This window comes from Boleophthalmus pectinirostris, unplaced genomic scaffold (assembly GCF_026225935.1).
Source record: "Boleophthalmus pectinirostris isolate CB_2022bp ecotype Guang Dong unplaced genomic scaffold, ASM2622593v1 HiC_scaffold_6, whole genome shotgun sequence".
Lineage (NCBI taxonomy): Eukaryota > Metazoa > Chordata > Actinopteri > Gobiiformes > Gobiidae > Boleophthalmus > Boleophthalmus pectinirostris.
Window position 1 is genome coordinate 22,638,968 of NW_026571447.1, and position 19,430 is coordinate 22,658,397.

Below are 19,430 nucleotides of genomic sequence, written 5' to 3' on the forward strand. Positions count from 1 at the left end.
TGTTAAACACAGCAATGCAAGTTTAGCTTTGAATGTGTGTTTTGGTGACCTTCATGTAGCAGGTCTCAGCTAACAGTTTATACATTAGAAAAAGCCTGTAAACACCAAGATATATGTGTTAGTGATGGAATGAAAATTAAACATATGCACACAGATGTGGGCTAGTGAAAAATATTTATATCAAGCAAGTGGTGGAAGAGGTACACTTTGGCCTGATGGGACCATATATAGCAATGTATGCATAGGCCTTCAAGCCATTTCATGTAATTTTATATGTACGGTATGTGTTATTGAGAAAGATTAAATTAGGGCACTAAGACTCTGCTCTTGAATATGACTAGATGACTGAATATGAATATGACTGAAACTAAATATGACTATGAACCATTTTAATAAATAAAAGTACCTGAAATACTATCACACAACCAAAATAATAATGACTCTTAGGTCCTGTCAATCATTATTTCATCTATGCAATGTTTCTCCTTATGACCGCTTGTATATTAGTGAGATATATTTGTATGACTATATTTCTACATTTTATTTCTACTTGTACATATACATTTATATAATTGTGCCTTACACCAGTCTCTAACTTATTTTTTGGAATTTATTATTACCATTTATATTTTTTGATCTTTGTTATTATACTATATTGTGATGTGTGAGCTATGGTGTCCAATTCATTATCCTTTGTTGATCAATAAAATCTGTCTAAGTCTGAGTCTAATATATGACATTTAACCATTTTAATAAAAGGACTACAACTACTTCAAATATTTCTATACAACTATAACTATAACTCTGCATTATAATGCTATCGCTAAGACTGCTGATTTAAAGATTTACAAAATACACAAAATGAATACAGAAAAAAATCAAAAAATGACTTCAGTATTTAGTAAAAGAAAGAAGTGTAGTTTCGTAAAAGTCCATTGTGTTTGTAGTGAGCATCCAGAGCACTCACTAAACAAAGCTAAGCAGCAGCTGCTGCTGATAATGAGGCTGATTCTGCCTGAGACAAGAGTGTAAACAGTTTTCAGATGACTTTACAGCCACAATTATCACTGCTTCTACTCAACTCTCTAAACAATGGCAGTCCATTAGGGGCTACAGGCTCATAGACTGCGGACTTATGAAGTGGTTGGTGTGTTCTCATGTTTGAAAACAGGGCTAAAATTTACCAAAGAGACTCCAAAACAAACTAAAGGAGAGAGAAGATAAACATTACCTTGAGGCGGGTAGTGTAATAAGATCTGTTGGACTTTACATGGCAAGCATTGTTAGATGGATATGAAACAGACTATCTGTTTTTTGTAGCTCAACATTCCATATTTTGTGTTTCATTGTGTCACAAATTGCAAGATTACTCTTAATTCTGTGTACTGGTAAACAGCCATAATCACTATGATCAAAACATATTAAAGAGCAATATAAATGTAATGTTTTCTCCATCTTTTACTTATCATGGTTTGTGTCTTTTTGTACAGCTGTGCCTTTTTGCACACCACAGACCACAGATATGCAGATCACAAAGGAGATCTTTACAGCCTGCGGTCATTCAGGTAATACAAACAGCTTTTGATCCAAGACGGGCTGGTGAGAGGTGGGACTGGGGAGAGCACCTAATGACATTATGACAGACAAATCAGCGGGAAAAGAGGAAACAGTACAGACAGAGAAAGAAAAATGCTGACTCGTGGTATGTGCTGGTGGGAAGATCCATCTGCTCTACCTACATCTCCCCAAGACATGAGTAAGCACATAAGTGGAGTCTGGGCCTTACAGAAGGATACAGTCAGTGTGTGCTTGCCACATAATGATACTGCGATCACACACTGTAAACACGGACATAAAGCTGCTATTGTTTGTGTTGTAGTGGTAAAGCTGTCGTCTGTGAGTAAGTGTTTCCCTCTTCTTCTTTGATGTCTCCTACAGTTTCACTGTTTATCTAATCTAGATCTTACATAAACCAATGCATTTCCTGATCCCACAAAAGCCTGTAATTTCTACTGATCTATATGTACGTTAATGAATGTTTAATATACCAAATAGATCTTTTAAAATGTATCTAGGAATCATGAAATGCTCTCAGTGCTGCTCTCATTGTGAGTGTTTTCTTCAAAAACTGGAAAATCCCATAAAACATATAATTCAAGGAATTTGACATTCAGTGTTCAGCTCACCACTGCATCCAGCTCTTTAACATTTACCATTACACTACATGTTATTTTCAGGACACCAGCTTTCAGCACAGCCCAGATGATTGCAGCATTGCAGCCAAGCCCTCTCTCCTCATTAATCACACCATCATTTGCAAATTTCTGGCAGATATTTTAAAATATAACTGAGAGCAGACACATGAAAACACGGAAAAGAAGCACAAAGGGCATGACGCCTCAAAGAAGAACTAATCCAACTCTGAATCAATATATTTTAACTTTCCAAAAACATAAACCTGTAATCACATCACCACATAAGATATTTCAACAATTTCAAAAATAAAAAAAAGATATACAAAAATATATTTTAAAAATTTCACTATGGTTCATAAATTAATTTTTGCAATTGCAATAGCTGTGTGCTGACCCCAATGCTAGGTAAATAATACAGGTAATCTACTCAATCAGTATGTAAATCACTGCAGTCACTCCGCACTGCAATCAAATTTTAATTGTGGTTGTGATTTGTTGATCTAAATTAGTTAAAGCTACATAATGTAATTTTCTAGAAAAACAATCTCCAACAAAGTTGCATTGCGCAGCTTTAAGATCCTATTTATATGTATGCAATATGTAGCCCTGTTAACTGCTGTCTAAACAAACGTCAAGGGGTTTGGTTGTTATCTTAATCTTCCATCTCATTACCTCCAGTCTTATCTCTAAAAGTCACTGACATTTTCCTGGCCTCAGTTTTACTCTAAAAGACAGTGTCCAGAGCAGCACGGACATGGGAGGGGACATTTCCCTATGGTGTAAACCCATTAGAGTATGTCTGCACACGTCCTGCCTGTCAACAAGAACACTCCGCCCAGTGATGCTGCCATGTTTGACCCTATGCCTTCGCCAGGGGCAGAGACAGTCATCAGACCCCACCCGAAAACCACCAAGTCATTATCAGTCTCCCATGTATGCTTACCTCCTTCTGTTTGGCCTGGCCATACATCATAAAGTAACGTTTGTCCACTACAATCTGGATCTGGACAGAGTTTATTGCCAAACTGTGAGTCTGGTTTCAAATTGATTAGTTTTCCATTGCTCATTTTTTAAATAGTATCTCTTGTGGCTCTTGAATGCTCCAAAGTGATGTTATAAGTGAAAAAAATTAGCTCGTTGGCCTGCGATTTTAAACAAACACAGAAGCTAAGCAGTGCTGACAGCTGGTGAAGCACTGAGCTCAAAACACAAACAAAATATTCAATCATGTTTTCCCTTTTCTGAAATATTGGTCAAAGAGTTATTTTTTTAAGAGGAAAAACTCATGTCATGTACAGGTTTTCTGGACTGAAAAAATTAAGGAGACTACAGTCAGTAATACCTGACAACCTTCATTGACTATTATAAGGTGATAGTGTGGGAAGTTTGAAGGAGTTGACTCAACCAATAAAAAGCATTTTATAAAACTGCATGTCAGAAGAACATTTTGTGGGTAGAGACAGAATAGTGGAAAAATATGGGAAATTGCAAACATAAAAGAGATAATGATGGCCAAGAATGTAAAATCTGTTGCTTTCCAAAATGTATGACGATATGTCTGCATGATAGCATATAATGACCAAGCCATTTGTAGTATTTTACATGCTCCACATTACCGCAATTAAGCAATGATGTATATAAATAGTGATAGTCTAAATCCTAATCCCATCACAGAGTATTAGTTTGACAGCATAAACGTTTGAAAGTGAATACGGTGAGATGCTATGAGTCTAACCTGGGTGGACAGGGCTGGGTGTTGCAGGGCACATGTCCAGTAGCTGGTTTAGTCCTTGGGTTGCAGTAGGACGTGTTCACCTGCACGCGGAGGTCTTTGAAACATGCTGCTTTGGTGTTCATCTCACCTAGAAGTAAACATGCATAGGCCTGTCACCATCACAAACTTTGAAGAGCCATATATTGCTTTAAAAATATGACATACTAATATCATAAAATACAATAAATGACTCACACTCACTTCACATCTTAAAAGGTCCATATTACACTATATTACACTATTATACTAACATTATGTTATAATGTTTTTCCTAATCAAAAACATACCGTGTGGTGTTTTCTTTCATTCACACGTTTAATACACAAACCCTGTATATGTAGGCTTTTCCCCGGCATATTTAGGCTGAATTCTTGTCTCAAACAGAAAACACTGTCATGTGGTAACATAGGAAGTGCTCCACTGTGTTTTAAAACACTACTAACCTAAAGATAAAAGGTAGCTGTTAACTTGAAAACTACCAGTACATGAAATCACAACGTGAAACAGAGCATTCTGAGCTTTGGAGATGTCCGACAGACTAATAATAAAGTAAATTCAAATGTATCTGAAGGTATGTTTTTGAGGTGGTAACAGCATTGTAACATGGTTTAAAGAGTCAATTTTGCATAATATAGGACCTTTAACTAAATTTCCACAAGTGCAAATAAAGGTAGATGAAATAAATATGGCACATTGCTTGAATGCAAACTTTTCATTAAATTGAATTGGAACTTTAATAAATCTATATTAGATTAGTTGCAAAGAAATGTGTCAATATTTCTTTGTTTATGTGAAATTTGAACCCTCACCTAATCTATTTCAAGTTAGCAGTTTCCCTCAGGAAAGGTCACTTGGTGGGCCAGAGTAAGGTCACTAACAGTCTTTAATATAGCTAATGACCTACCAGTCTACTACGACCTACAATCACAAAAGGTGGGGTGATCAGGGAGGACCCAAACACAACACAGCAGGGAACTTTAACCTAATCAATACCAACCAGACACTGAATCCTTTGTTGAGGTTCACAGGCAAAGCCACAACTAAAGCCCCATTTGGTAGCACAACATGACAAATGCATACCAGACTTTGCAAACACGCTAATATGGGGACACACCTTGGTCCACTGGCTGACCCCTGGCCGTGGAAGGGCAGCCCATGTCATTAGAGTTGTGTGTGTTGCTTTAATGGTGGTTCTGTGGTGGGACAAAGGGCAGTGGGAGCAGCTGTGCATGTGTCTACTTGTCCAGTTAAACAAATGCGTGTGTGTAATGGTGGGCCAGTAGAATAAAGAGATGTCCCAGCCTAAACCTTATGTTGTAATGATGAGAAGGCTCCTCTTCACCATTTAAACCTGCAGCTAAAGGCTTTATTGTGGAGCTATAGATCACAGATGGTTCAGCGTTCGTCCTGTTCTTCATATAGACCATGTAATGCACAAGTTGAACATTTACTAAGGAACATGGTTGTCTGGTTTCCATGGGTTTAAAGAGCATGAAAAATGGTAAACAGTATATTTAGTTAGTTTAGTTTTGACCTACCACCTGCACATGTGGCAGAGCACTGTGAGCGAATAATGGCCCAGGTATAACTGTGTTTTATGTGATTCTTCTTTTCATCTGAGTTTTTCAAGGTGTATTCCCAGCGTACACCTGGATTCCAACCTTGAAGCAAAATCTGAAAAGACAATGAATATAAATGAAATGTATTAACAATTGCACAACTACACAATGCATGCAACTGTAAAGCACACAACCAGACTAGTTAAGTATCATGATTATTACTTTTACACAAGTACAGCCATAAAAACATGTTTACCTCTATGACTAGTGTCTCATTAGTTGGCCCAGATGATATAAGACTTTCTGGTCTATTGTAAGGCCTTTTGTACTCAAAGATGGCTCCTGCAATCGAGTGTCTGCCCGGCCAGTCCACTGTCCACTGCCCATTTAGAAAGTAGCGTCTCTGTGTGTCACGCACAGCCAAATATGAGCTGGATGTGTTCAACTCCACCACACGAATACTCCTTGCCCCAGATGGAATTGTCACCACTCCATAATACTCTAAAATAAACATAGAGATATAAATACTTGTAACATAGCTAGAACTATTAGGCAAACATTTCTTCCAATCTGCTACCATTGTTTCATGCACTTTTAATAATAACAATTAGTCTTATATAGGGCTTTTCAGGATGATTTCAGATTACAATTCTGTCCATTGTTCAGTTATTCCAAACTGAGTGATGGTAACCAAGGGTGAAGTGTCTTGCCACAACAACAGAATGTACTAAAGCCACTGCTCCCCAACATGACACATGGTATTCCCAGCAGTCTCCCATCCAAGTATTAACCCAGCCCAATTTGGCTTTACTTCTTACATCAGACAAGATCAGACATTGGCAAAGTGGTAAGGCCACAACATGGCTATTGCCACAAAAATGATGAGAAGCTGGGAATAGCAGACAAGAGTCTTGGAACTAGGTATACAACCACATAATTTTTTTGTGTCAAATTTGTAATACTTACACTTGCCCTTTTTCAACCTTATAGAGTGGAGTGAAATACCAAATTTATTTTATCTAGTATCTTCCAGTAAATCATCTAGTAAATGTATGCCCACATTTATTTTTAAGTAAGTTAAAAATAAATGTTACTAACTTACGGTTTGTGTAGTGCTGTTTAGTATACTGTCCTTTATAAATCTTGCATGTGGAGTTGTCTCCTTTACACACCCCACAGGCATCAAGCCCAGCTGTAGAGCCAAGTACTCGATCACAACCGACTTTCTGCAAAACAAAAGTCTTTTGAAGATGACATATTGCATCATGTTGTGATTAAACCTTCACCCTGCCCCAAAGAATTTATGGTATACTTTTAGACACACCTTCAATGATTTATTATGATTTGGCATTCAAATGTACTCTTACCTCACAAAGTCCATCTATGCACACATTTGAGCTGTCTTGTGAGCAGAGTGTACCATCCTTAACTTTACTGGCCAGAGCAAAGAAGAAATCATATCCCTCAGCAAAGCAGTACAGCTTACATATGTCTTGATCTGTCAGAAAATAAGAGCTAATGGAACGTGGCCACTTTTAAAATAAATACATATAACAAACTTATGTAATATGATTTGGTACATAGGATCAAAAGAAATAATACATCTTACTTAAAGCTGTGTTCCAGTTTTGTCTTACCATCCACTTTAGTGTAGGGCCTCCATGTGTAGTACCACCCTCTGAACTGCTTGCTGTTAAACTCGGCACACTGCTGCGCTCTGTAGTCAATACTGTTGGGAGGACAGTCTTCAGTGTTGCATAGTTTGTATGACCTGGAAGAACCTTCACAGAATTTCCCCCCATACGCTGGCCTGAAAAGATATGACAGGCATATTTGTCGTAACTTGCATAGTTGCACGACATAAGAGGTGATTTATACAATACATCAACAGTGGGTTCAATCACAGGTGTATATCCCCAGGCGACATTCTTGAAACCCCCTTTTTCATGACAACTGCAGCTTTAATAGACTCCAGCCAATCACACTGTCACTTATAAATGCCCTTAAATTCTGCACATTTCATATTTCTTATTTCATATTTCTGTTATCTGCTCCATCGCACCCCACACCCACTCTCCCAGCATCTCTATATTGTCTTTTTTCTCTAACAAAATTCTACAGTGTTTCTTTTTCTTCTCATCACTCTCAGTCTAATTTAGCCAGCCACTTGTCAGGATTTTGGCATGACATGATAAACAGGAGGCCCGAGTTCTGCGGTACTAGGGCCCCTTGACTGGCAGTGCAAGTAATCCTGAGTGACTGATGAATAAGGAACTAAAGCGGACAGATAAGGCCCAAGCGTCAGGCTGTGAGAACCATCCTCACTGTGTTAAATCACTGCACTGAGACTGTAAAGCTGCAAAACATGCACATTATACCCGTATTTTTGTTAATTCTTTTGTCCTCTTTATTCTGGTTTTGAGGTGAGGTTGAGGTGGCCAAAAGGTTTGCCCCTAAACTTCTTTTTACTCAAAATACAATTCCCTCCAACATTTATTAGCCAAACAGTTTACCAAAAAGTTGAATGCTGCAAATGTGGCAGCCCTTAAAAGATGAAAAAGTCTAAAAAAAAAAAAAAAAAAAAAAAAAAAAAAAAGAATAAAGACCTCACAAATGAAGCCCTTTCCAGAGGGTGGAACACAGCCCTGTTTCCCATCTAAGTGGGCTGACGCAGGTTTCCTTCATCATCTGTGCATCATTTTCTCCAAAGCATCGGCCTAGAACTCAGGCAGATGAAGAAGGCTTTGCGGGGGAATGCCTCTGTATTTGAGGAAAGATAACTGTGGCTAACAAAAGATTGGAGTTGGAACCCTTCTGCAGGTGACGCTTAGTCTTTGCTGCCCTACTCAGGTGAAGCGTTCAGGTTGAAGGGGGGAAATGCTTGGGATGCTGAGATACCTGCTCATGATGCAGAAGGGTCTCTCAATTTCTCAGTTTGTTTTTATCAGAAAACTAATGCAATCTAAGTGACCAAATGATACTATGGGACGGACATGAAAATTTTTCTCAGGGTCAAACCTTCATGTTTTTGCTATGAGACAAATGTGCTAACCACTCTGAGTGCTGTTTCTGCATTATTTACCTTGGGTTGTTGCACTGCCTCTCTCTGTGGGACACCCCGCTCTCACAGCTCCTGGAGCAGGCAGACCAGGATGACCACTCTGACCACTGTCCATGTTGTGGACGAGGGCCTTCATCACCCTGCTTCACACACTGGCCCCTGCGACACCACTTCATAGAAACAAAGAGAAAACAGATTTCTTTAAAAGACAGAAAAGAAGGAGGTAGCTCAGAACAAGGTGTTATAAAAGTGTCAAAACTGCGCAGTCTTTCCAACTGACCCAGCCCTAGATCATCTTTATGAGCACTGCCTCTGAAGCTATTAGGGTGGATTTAAAGTTTAAGTCTTATGAGATAGACCCAGATCTGGCTGATCTTTCACAGAAACTTTACTAAGAGACCAGGCTACCTTGAGGTGATACGTGCACAATGAATAGTGGTAAACAAACACAAAAGATAGCAAGCAGAAGGCTAACAAACAAAAAGGTCATTGTTTTTGAATATGCAAGTCACAATCAGTGTCTTTTTATGAGGACCCAAGGCAAAGGGCAAAGCATTTCAAAAAATAGATAAACTATTACCACATTTTTATATGCTGCAAGGACTTAGTTAATTTGGGAAAAATAGTGATTATTTTGTAAGTAATAATAAGCACTGTATTATCTTATTACATGGTTATGTTTTCAGATGAGAATGCAGGCCAAAATAGATTTCTAGAATAATGTAAAAAGGCATGCATGAGGTCATACAAATTTCACATACGCTCTCACATGAAACTCCCAAAGTGTATCAAAACAGCTGAGTCACTAACCAAGCAACCACTCACATGTTTAAAACCCCCTAAATGTAATACTAGAAGACTTCACCAAATTGGGATTTACCTAAAGCAACATTATGTCAAATGCAGTTTCCTGGTACTGCCTTTGAATTGGATTTGTCTGTGTTAAGATTGCATCATCCGCACAATGCCCTTTAACAGCTCATTTTACACGGGCTGCAACCAGTACTATATACAGTGCACCCAACATGCTTTAGTACAGATTTAGTAACATGAAGCATCACGCCAAGAAACATTTAGTAGGCCTATGCCTTTAATGTATTTCCTAAATCTGCATTAATTAGAGGTGAAAGATATATTGAGGAATGGATATTGTTGTTTTGGAGTTCTGCAAAAATAGGAATTACCATGCATATGTATAAACTCTAGGGAATATTTCTCCTATAGACACATCAAGAATCTCGGACTTCCGGTCATTGCGCAATGCATACTGGGAAGGATTCTCCGAAAAAGTGAGGATCAAACTGCCATGTTTGATTTCCCAGTGAGATGAGTCTATTGACAAAGCTGATCTTTTCTAGTCTTTTGAACCATATCGCTTTTATTTCATCGTTTCATCGACATCGTTAATTGTGTGGTTGTTGGATGTCCTAACAGAGGAAAACGGCTCGAGAAATTTGGGGTTTTACAGTGCAATCACATTTTGAGTAATGTTTGAACCTAAGCATAACGTTTATAACGTTTATAAATAAGCATGTTCTAAAGATAAGATAATAACACCCTCTTCTAATCTAGACTAAATAAGAATCTTAATCAAAGTAAAACAGGTTTAACAACCAACCAATCTGGACTAAACCAAAACTTAACTAGTAGAGATTTAGATGGTATTTTAAGATATTCAAGAATACAACAAAACCTGGAGTACAGCAGTACATCCATATTGGTTCAGAGGTCACATAGAATGGATTCTTGTGAGCTTTTAGCCATGTTATAATGCTGTTACTTCCTCAGAAATATACCTGGAGTTTGTTTCATTCACACAAGTTTGAGTAATGATGGTTTATGAGTCTGTCTACATCTCTACATCTCATAATGCTCTGTTCCCTTTTCTGATGTCATGAAGTGGTAGTTTTCAAGTTAACAACTTCCTTTTACCTTTAGTTCAGGAGAGACTGGTAATTCCAGGACTGAAAAGATCCAAATGATTCTAGTGAAGGTATATAGGGTGTAAAATCACAATGGAGCACTTCCTGTAGTGTATTGTGTTTTCAGTTTGTGTGTTAAACATGTGTGAATGAAACAAAACACACCATGAGGACACACCATGATAACATAGTAGTAGATCAGAAAATGGCATAATATGGGCCCTTTAAGACTTCACCAGATATAGCCCAGGTGCAAAGGGTAGTACCCATCCCACAGACTGAAGTTTGAGGAGCACTACTATCTACTATCTTTCTAATCTTGTGGTTTTGGGCTCAAAGCAGGAACAGCTGATTTCCCAGAGTTCCCCCCTGTGGCAGAGTGCTGGGATTCCTATGTGCGCCTGTCATTGTTTGTGTGTGGAGTTAATTGCCCCATGAAGCAAGAGGGGCGGGATTAAGACATCAGGTTCAATATATTGAGAAGCACTGTTGATGAGAAGCTGTCGGGGGAGAGAGGGTCAGTGCAAACCCCTACGGGGGATCATCTTGAAATAAGCATGAGAACAGAATCAAGTCTAAGTGGATAGTTTGTTTTTGGCATGAAAGTCAATGGCACATTTTTGCAAGGTCAGCACCAAAACCAGACCCAGCTGCTGCCAGAAGTAAAATGATGCAGTCCACTTCAAATGGACTGAGATGAACCTGAAGTGCATTCATCCACTTGTCTTATGTATGTTTATGGTCTGTCTTAAAATCTACAGAAAACTTAGATAAAGTCTTAAATCTTTAAATTTATTGGGGCTGTATATTATATTATGTGGACTTGGCAGAGAATATCATACATTTATCAATGTACAATATCACATTTTGATATAATTAATCAAATGTAAATATTTGTTTGCCATCATTATTATAAATAACTGCAAGAAGTTTTTGTTTTGTTGAACACTTCAATTGCAAGTTCTCTTTTCTTATTTTTTCTTCTTTTATTTAACATTTAACAGGCGAAATCGCACAGAGATTAAAAACCTCTTTTTCAAGGGAGTCCTGGCCAAGAGGCAGCAAAGTCTGACACATAGTTACAACATACAATAAAATGACAGGATCAGAGATTAAGAAAAAAGTTCACATTTTGAGGCAGTCTCTAACGCTTTCAGCTTGGTTTTAAAGTCATTTAAGGATAAGAGCTAGGTCAATTTCCAGTTTTTCTGCAACATGAAAAGTGAACGATGCCTCGTGCCAGTCATGTGAAAAACCTCTCCAACTTCATGCAAATAGAAGAAACACAGTGTAATCTCACCATATCTGGACCACAAGCAGAACCTTCAGCCGCTGGCATGAACTTGGTCTCACACTTCCTTCCAACACGGTGGCACCACAAGGCCTTGCAGATGTCCTGAATCAGGTAAAGGAAGACAGAGGGAGATTTAAATTATGTCAATGACTAAAGAGGGATGCTCAGAGTCATCACAAAACAGACATTAATAACACCAGACACGGGAAATCAAAGAACCATAAATCAGACTGATGCTTTCTGTCTCCAAGGAGCACTTAAAAAAAATACATTGACTAAACTTGCAGACGTATCTCTTTGAATAATGATATTTTGGCAATCTCTACGTAAGCAGTAAGCTTTGTTTGGAGTTATTTATGTTCCGGTAGCTAGGACGACAGCTCAGGAAAAACTTATAGTATATGTATCAAATAAAGGTTTATTTACCTTTATACTAGTAATTAATAAAACGTGTGGGTTGATGGATTGTTTTTAACTCCATATATAGTTTTTTTTTTTTTAAGTTACCTTCTTATTCTTTGTTATGACAGAATTGTGTGATTTCTACTTTCATAATGTCTGAGAAACTTCTTCTGCTACTTTTCAACATGTCCTCTCTATTAATACGTGAATGACTATATCAGATTTTGACAGTTCAGTGCAGATGCCGTCAAGCTGCACTCCATCTTTCTGCCAAGAGCCACCTAGGAATTCATCCCAAGGCTAATGTCCAGCTGTTTCTGTCGGCTCAGCAATAGTAATGCAAGAATAAGAATGAGACAAGATGGAAAATAGATACAGATCAAAGAAAGGTATTTTATACTACTTTAAATACTATGGGGTAATGTTTCACTATGTGGATACACACTATTGAGAGTATCATGTGGCTCCTAGGAGGTATCACTGGGCCAATAAGATTAATGTAATGTGAACTCATTAAATGGCAAAAGACACCCCTGAGTGTAGTAATAAAGGTGTCATTTTATGAGTGACAAGTGTTAAGGGAACAACTTCAGCTTGAGTGAGAACTTTGCTCTCACACTTGAACTGAGCCAAAAATGTTAGTGTGTGTGTTGTCTTCTGTGTGTGTGTGTGTGTGTGCGCGTGTGTGTGTGTGTGTGTGTGTGTGTGTGTATATATATATATATATATATATATATCCATGGTTGTGATAAATATATGTTTTGCTGTTGCATGTCCTTGTTTAATCAGATTAGAATTGGTCCCCAAACTAAGAGGTTTTGAGGTTAAATTGGGACATTTGTTATCCAGATGTTTTGTAGCATAATGCGTAGGACACAGAACATGCTTATTATTATATCATTACTATAACACTCAGCAAAATTAGACTCTATTGAAAAGGCTGGCAGTGCGACTCCAAAAGCAACACGAGTAGTAATGAGACAATGAGTGCCTCAAATGGACAGACTCCCACTGGCAAAGCTCCAGTGAATACTTTGCATTCAGTCACTTATTCCAATGGCTTTTTAATAGCTGCTCTTTAGGCTATCACGGTTTGCTTCCTAAGAAAGAGTAAGAAGAATTTACTGTACAAAAGGCTATTTAAACTTTTAAAAACATATTCTCCCATCTATTTATATATACACTCATTCTGTGCTGTCACAGTTAAATTACAAAGCACTCGTGTTACATGGGTGTGCTCTGAAAGTCCAAGGAGAATCAAGGCTTGGCAATATTTTAGCTGTTTAAAAACCACCATGGAATGACATAACTGACTTCAACTCTAAGAGCATGCTTTAAGTTGTACTTGAACCAATGTACTATTTTACCTTTTTAAAATCCAAAGTACAGAGTTTTGCCTTCTCGCCAAACTGCCATTTGCACTGTGTATCGGCATCGTACAGCTCTCCAGGTAGCTTCTCTGGATACTGATACTCATCCACTGCTTTGGGCTCATCGGACAGGCACAGTGCCTGGGCAGTACTGAGAACAAAACAGAGTCAATTTAATAATTAAATTTTTTGGACGCCATACACAGGAATTACAGTGTACAAATATCCACTCATAAGAAGTCGTTTAAAGTATTCAAGTCAGTACAGATGAGGATGACATGACGTTAATCACACAATCTTTTCTACTGCGGAACTTACAACCAACTAACCACCTAAGATGAACGAGCCCTGTTAAAAGGAACTTTAATAGATGCATTGATAATTTATTCCATTTAATTTGTTGAATTTATCTTACCAACAAAATAAAATAAAAAATAACTCAAATAGTATCTTCAGTGCTGTTAATGTGTTTTTTTAATTAATGTGGGGAAAAATCCTCAACGTGTAGGTCCTATTGTAGTGCTTTTGGGAGAGTACCCATGTGCATAACCATGGCAACAAAACAAAATCAAAATGCCAAACTTCAGCTCAAATAAAGCACTTAATTATGTCACGAAATCCTTGCCCATATCACGCGTATGTTTTCACCAGTGGGGGTTTCCAGTGTTAACTGATATCACTGGTTTCTATACAGAGATGTTTTACAGCTTTGGTAGAGCAGGCCAAGAAACTACAACACAAAATATGGTAAAAGCACGTTAAGTCCAATATCGGATTGGTTCTGATGGCTTTAGCAGAGGTAGTGTGTGCGATTGTGCTTTGTTTTATTGCCCTTATGTCTGTAAAGAACAATGCCTTTTCTGCATGAGCACTTATTTGGGTCAGAAACCTACCAGGCGGTTAAGTGATACATTATCCAGATAATAAACTAAGTGAAGTGTAAAGTCTTGGTCAATCAATCATAGAGCCATAAGTCAATATGTATATATATATGGTATAGGGATGATATACGTTTTCATTTTATTCCTATTTGTCCATTATTGAATGGTAACAAACGACATCCTTGTCCAAGAATAACCTATCCTAACCTAACCTAATCTAACCTAAAACATATGCATACAGTAGAACCAAAACCCACTCTGGCAAAATGTAGGAGGTGACAAATTTGGTGGATGGGATAGAAAGCTGAAAGTTACACTACAATTTAAGATGCCAGCTCTAGCTTTATTTGGCAATCAAAGTTGAACTAATGCATGACTAATGGCAAGTACAAACCTTAGTGCTAAACTTGCATTGTGCTGAACTCTGTCAAAATTTGAAACTTAACTCCAACCACAGTGATTTAAATTCAGATACTTTGTTTTCAGACATGTTTTGTATTACTATGTACATATATCAATAACAAAATTCAATAAAGAACTAATTCTTTTCTTTTTTCCTACAGCCTGATAGTTTTTTGGTTTTTTTTGGCACAACAACAGCGTGCAATGAAAAAGTTCTACTATCTACCCACTGCAGTTCTTTTTCAGTGCATTGCAACAACACAGGAGGCTTTTTGCTTGCCTAATCAAACACAGCAATCCAGATGACTTGCAATCAACTTATCTTCATGTTCAGCTGATTATAATTAGTCAAAAACACATAATTTAGGTGTTTTTATAAAGTGTTGACTGTAGAGAGTTCACTGGTTCAGAGATTCCCTTCGCGAGGCCCCAGGGGGTGATGGGAGTTTTAATATAAAGCTGACAGACCTAACAAGGGTGAGGTCACTACAGCTCCAATAACTCAGCCAGGAAATGCAGTGTCTGTCTGCAGCACTTTGAGAGGGGAGACCTGACAGTTAGTTGGTAAATTTAGTGGCGGGCACCAGCTTTGACCTATCTCGTTTCAAGCGCTTACACATTCACAGACAGAAAGGCCAGACACTATGAATGTAGATCAACACTTTTGAGTCCCATGCTTTCTGAAACCCATGTTAATCAGCGGCACATGTCTGATATAAACACACATGCATCATATAAGAACACTGCAATTTGGGAAAAAGGGCTCCAAAGATATATATTACTCTTCCTGTGTTGTAAAACACGCAATGAAAACTTGCATGAGGGTCTGGTTGTTACTCATATCTGTCACATGGATATAATGTCTGGAAAAGCAAAGATGATATGAAGGTTCTCTTGACTTATGTAACTAGAACAACTCCTAAATCTTTTCCCCATTGCAAACTAGAATTGTAACTAATTATTGTGCTGTCTTTGCTTTGCTAACTCTTTTTTTTCAGACAATCTGTAGAGACATACTCTGAAAGCCCCTAACCCAGCTGAACTGGTCCCAAATCCAAAAACCTTGTTTACACTTTCCATGTTTCTAACCATCAAGATTTACAGTCTGATGTAGTCCACTAACAGGTGGCATAATGCTGAGATTGATGTGTGTTATTCACTGCACCTGTCTGTACTCATAATGTTATGACAGATTGGTGTATACAGCTGTCCAGGAAAGCCTGTCCATGCTGGGTCAGGACTCTTTCTTCTGTGGTTCTCATTTAGGTTTGTAAGATTTCCCACGACAAGGGATGCTCTCAGTAACACTCTGTTTGTTGATTCGTTTGTAGTTTTATTTTGAAATTCTGATAACAAAGCTCTTACTTCAAAAATCTGCTGAGGTACTGGCGGCTACAAGCAGACCAGGAGAAGATCCCGTTGTGACCGGCTAATGTAGGAGACATGATGTTCCCTTCAGACTTCTTGCACACATTTCCTTCCCCGTCATGGACCATCCCAAAACTACGTAAACAAAAGGAAAATGAATCAGTTCATGAAATCAGTATAAGCCTACACTGATGTGCAATACAATGATATGGTCTCACTTGTGTCCAGACTCATGAGCAATGGTGAATGCTAAACCCAAACCAGTGTCTTCATTGACAGTGCAGCTCCGATATTTGCTGCACATGCCACTTATTGGGGCAAAACCTACAAAACACAAACAAATAAATAAATATAAAGCAACACAGAAATCTATTATGCTCAGTATGCTCAGCTTGGAGTATAGACAACATAAAGTCTATCCAGCCACAAAAGGCCACAAGTCCTTGCACTCTAGAAGGGATATGATTTTGCACTAGCGTCATATAGAATAAACGTGTATACATTGGCTTAAACTGTGGGTAAACGTTCTTGTTCTATCCACACTATCTCCTTTCTTCCCTCACACAGGCCCACAACGTTCTGGCTGTGAATCAAAAGACTGGTGAACCCCAGAGGGACTCCTTTAAGGTTTTTGTTTGAGTGTCTCTGGGAGAATTGAGCCATGTGTTGCTGTTTCACGGCCCTAACTCATTTGCTGCAGACATATGTTCTCATGTATATAACTAATGTGGACACTGACGTTAAACATGGGCAGGCAGATTAACTGTGAGAACAACTATTTGGTTTCACTTTTACGAAGAAATCATCACTGTTTGACACTGCTCTTTTGAAAAATGAGGAAAACACAAGAGAAAAAGTCCACAAAAGTTGTGTAAATAAAGTGTGTTATATGGCCTGGTGGTGCTTGTGGTCATTCACCTCTAAGTAGCCTAAAGAACTAGCTCACACACAGTCTTTGAACTCAGCTTTCATAGCCATGATTAGGCCTAATGCTAGACCCTACACTTTGAAGTCACATCTTAAGGCAAGCCTTTGAGAGCACTGCATGTACATGGATACAGACTTGTTGTCTTTTTTTTTCTCACACTGGCCAATGCCTACATAGTCATTACAACAAACAAGCTGCTTTAAGTTAGTCTATGTGTGAAATCACTCTAGTATTGAGATAAAAGTATCTTATCATGAGCAAGATCAGAAAATACCAGTTGAAACTTTCTTCTTTGCACTTTGTTGGATTGAAGTCTACTGTAGAGCAAACAAACAAATAATCAAAAAAATTAAATGTATAAAATACCAAAATGTTACATTGTCCTAATGATCAATTGTCATTGTACTAAGCAGTGTGTTTTGTTATATCATGTGAAACTCAAGAGCTCAGAGATGTCAAAACAACAGATTTGTTGGACATCTGGTTTGGGTGAAGTGAACCTGTGTCAGAGGGAGGGACAGATGGTAGAGGCACCTTCCCAAAGGTACACATGATAGTCACAGGGGATGGGGACATGGCACATTTGTTTTGAGTTTTATCTTTCTTCCTGACTTTACAGTGACTTATGCTTTACCACGTATATTATTATATTATGTTGGAATCTGAGGTGAATAATCCCATTCAATAGTATTACCCAGAGTGTCACATGGTTCATTCTTCCAGGAGCAGATGTCCAGTCCAGTGAGGAGGATGGCATGATCGTGTCTTCGCCCGCCTCTGCCTCCCATCGTCGACTGCCAGTGACAGAAGCTGTTGAGTGTGTGGTCTGCATGGTGGTTGATCACTAAGCCATTCTGTTGAGTAGACGAACCATTAGGCATTTTAATCCCCATATGCTGGTATTGGACTTTCTTTACTATTCTCTATACATCCTCAGGTTTTTTTTTTTAAATACCCTTTTACCGCAGAAAAAAACCCTTCAGAATATGATCCAAGAACATACACACCCCTTTATTAAACCAATGAAAAAGTCCTTGTAGTTAGTAAGTACAGAGGAATCTCCTTGAAAGCATACAAGGTAGAAAAGACTCTTCCAGTTCAAACACACACAACTAAACAAAAGATTCTTTGTTACATTTTATATAGAATTTGCATTCAATCAATTAACTTTTATATTCACCAGAAGTACAGGCATATGCAGTGGCTGAGACATAAAGAAAACTATTTGTCGTTGAGTACCTGTTCTTCATCCAAAAGCACAAGACCCACAATGACTATGTTGATGTTTCCTCCAATGGTCCCATCTTTAAACAAACTGGAAACCTGAAAAAGCAAAACAGAAATACAATAAAAACATGCTACTATAAGTAAATCAAACTGTATTTAAAACTAGATGCAAATGTTTCAAAGTGATTTGCATGGAGAAATAATTCCACAACCAATGCTCCATCAGCAAAAGCATGTGGTTTGGATGAGAGTTCAAACTTTGGAGTAATAAACTGAACTATTTTTGTATTTGTGGCACTGATCAAAAAGTCTTTTTAATAAGAAAAAATGAGCTCTACTGCATGATGTAACAAATGTGCTCTTCAACACTCAATGACAACAGTATGGCAATCCCATCACTACAATCTTTCAGCATAAATTGACCCTTCTCTGATCTGGCCACCTCAGCCCCTGTTTCCAATTGAGCAGCGACTATCTGAACATCAATCAAAACAGCTGGAGCTTTGAAAGTGGGCCCTTGTCTTTCTCAGAGTGCTTTGTGAATTCCTCGGATGACACTTGCTAAGCCCCTTTTTTCTTCAAGAACACCTTCATTCATTCCTTATGTTCCCGTGCACAGCTGACTCACGTGTTGACACAAGGCTGGAGTCTGTTAGCAAAAGCCAAGTGCACATTATAGGTTCCTGAAGGTAATCAAGAGTTTTGATCGAACTATTATGTTTGACAAATGGTGGAGGATAGCACAATAACAATATTTAAAGGATTCCTTGTTTTTACTTCCACAACTATACAAACAATTATACTATATATTCATGTTTTACACTTAGTTCTAAAGAAAACAATCTATGAAACATGTTAAAGGTGTGTAACTGTAGCCTATATTAAATTATCCTTTAGGTGTGCGGCCATTCATGTTGTGGGAAACCTAACACAGTGTTTATATGACTTCCTCCTCTGGCAGCTTCAACATATCTGTGGCGTAAATCATGTTTTCCAAAATACACCAATTAGTTTTGGATTTGTCAGTCAATCAAAACATAAGGCGTA

General features: G+C 38.1%; 1 protein-coding gene across 1 annotated transcript in view; it reads right to left on the reverse strand.

Annotated features, from left to right (window-relative positions):
• The window catches only part of LOC110171466 (A disintegrin and metalloproteinase with thrombospondin motifs 16), a 41,783-nt gene that overhangs the window by 3,224 nt on the left and 19,129 nt on the right, over window positions 1-19,430 (reverse strand). Inside the window, exons 6-18 of the mRNA XM_020937176.1 lie at window positions 18,396-18,479; window positions 17,851-18,010; window positions 16,447-16,552; window positions 16,226-16,363; window positions 13,575-13,728; window positions 11,812-11,907; window positions 8,611-8,759; window positions 7,166-7,338; window positions 6,896-7,026; window positions 6,631-6,754; window positions 5,785-6,029; window positions 5,508-5,643; window positions 3,931-4,057 (exon numbers count right to left, since the gene is read on the reverse strand). Coding sequence (XP_020792835.1) covers window positions 3,931-4,057; window positions 5,508-5,643; window positions 5,785-6,029; window positions 6,631-6,754; window positions 6,896-7,026; window positions 7,166-7,338; window positions 8,611-8,759; window positions 11,812-11,907; window positions 13,575-13,728; window positions 16,226-16,363; window positions 16,447-16,552; window positions 17,851-18,010; window positions 18,396-18,479 — 1,823 coding nt within the window. The remainder of the gene's footprint in view (window positions 1-3,930; window positions 4,058-5,507; window positions 5,644-5,784; window positions 6,030-6,630; window positions 6,755-6,895; window positions 7,027-7,165; window positions 7,339-8,610; window positions 8,760-11,811; window positions 11,908-13,574; window positions 13,729-16,225; window positions 16,364-16,446; window positions 16,553-17,850; window positions 18,011-18,395; window positions 18,480-19,430) is intronic.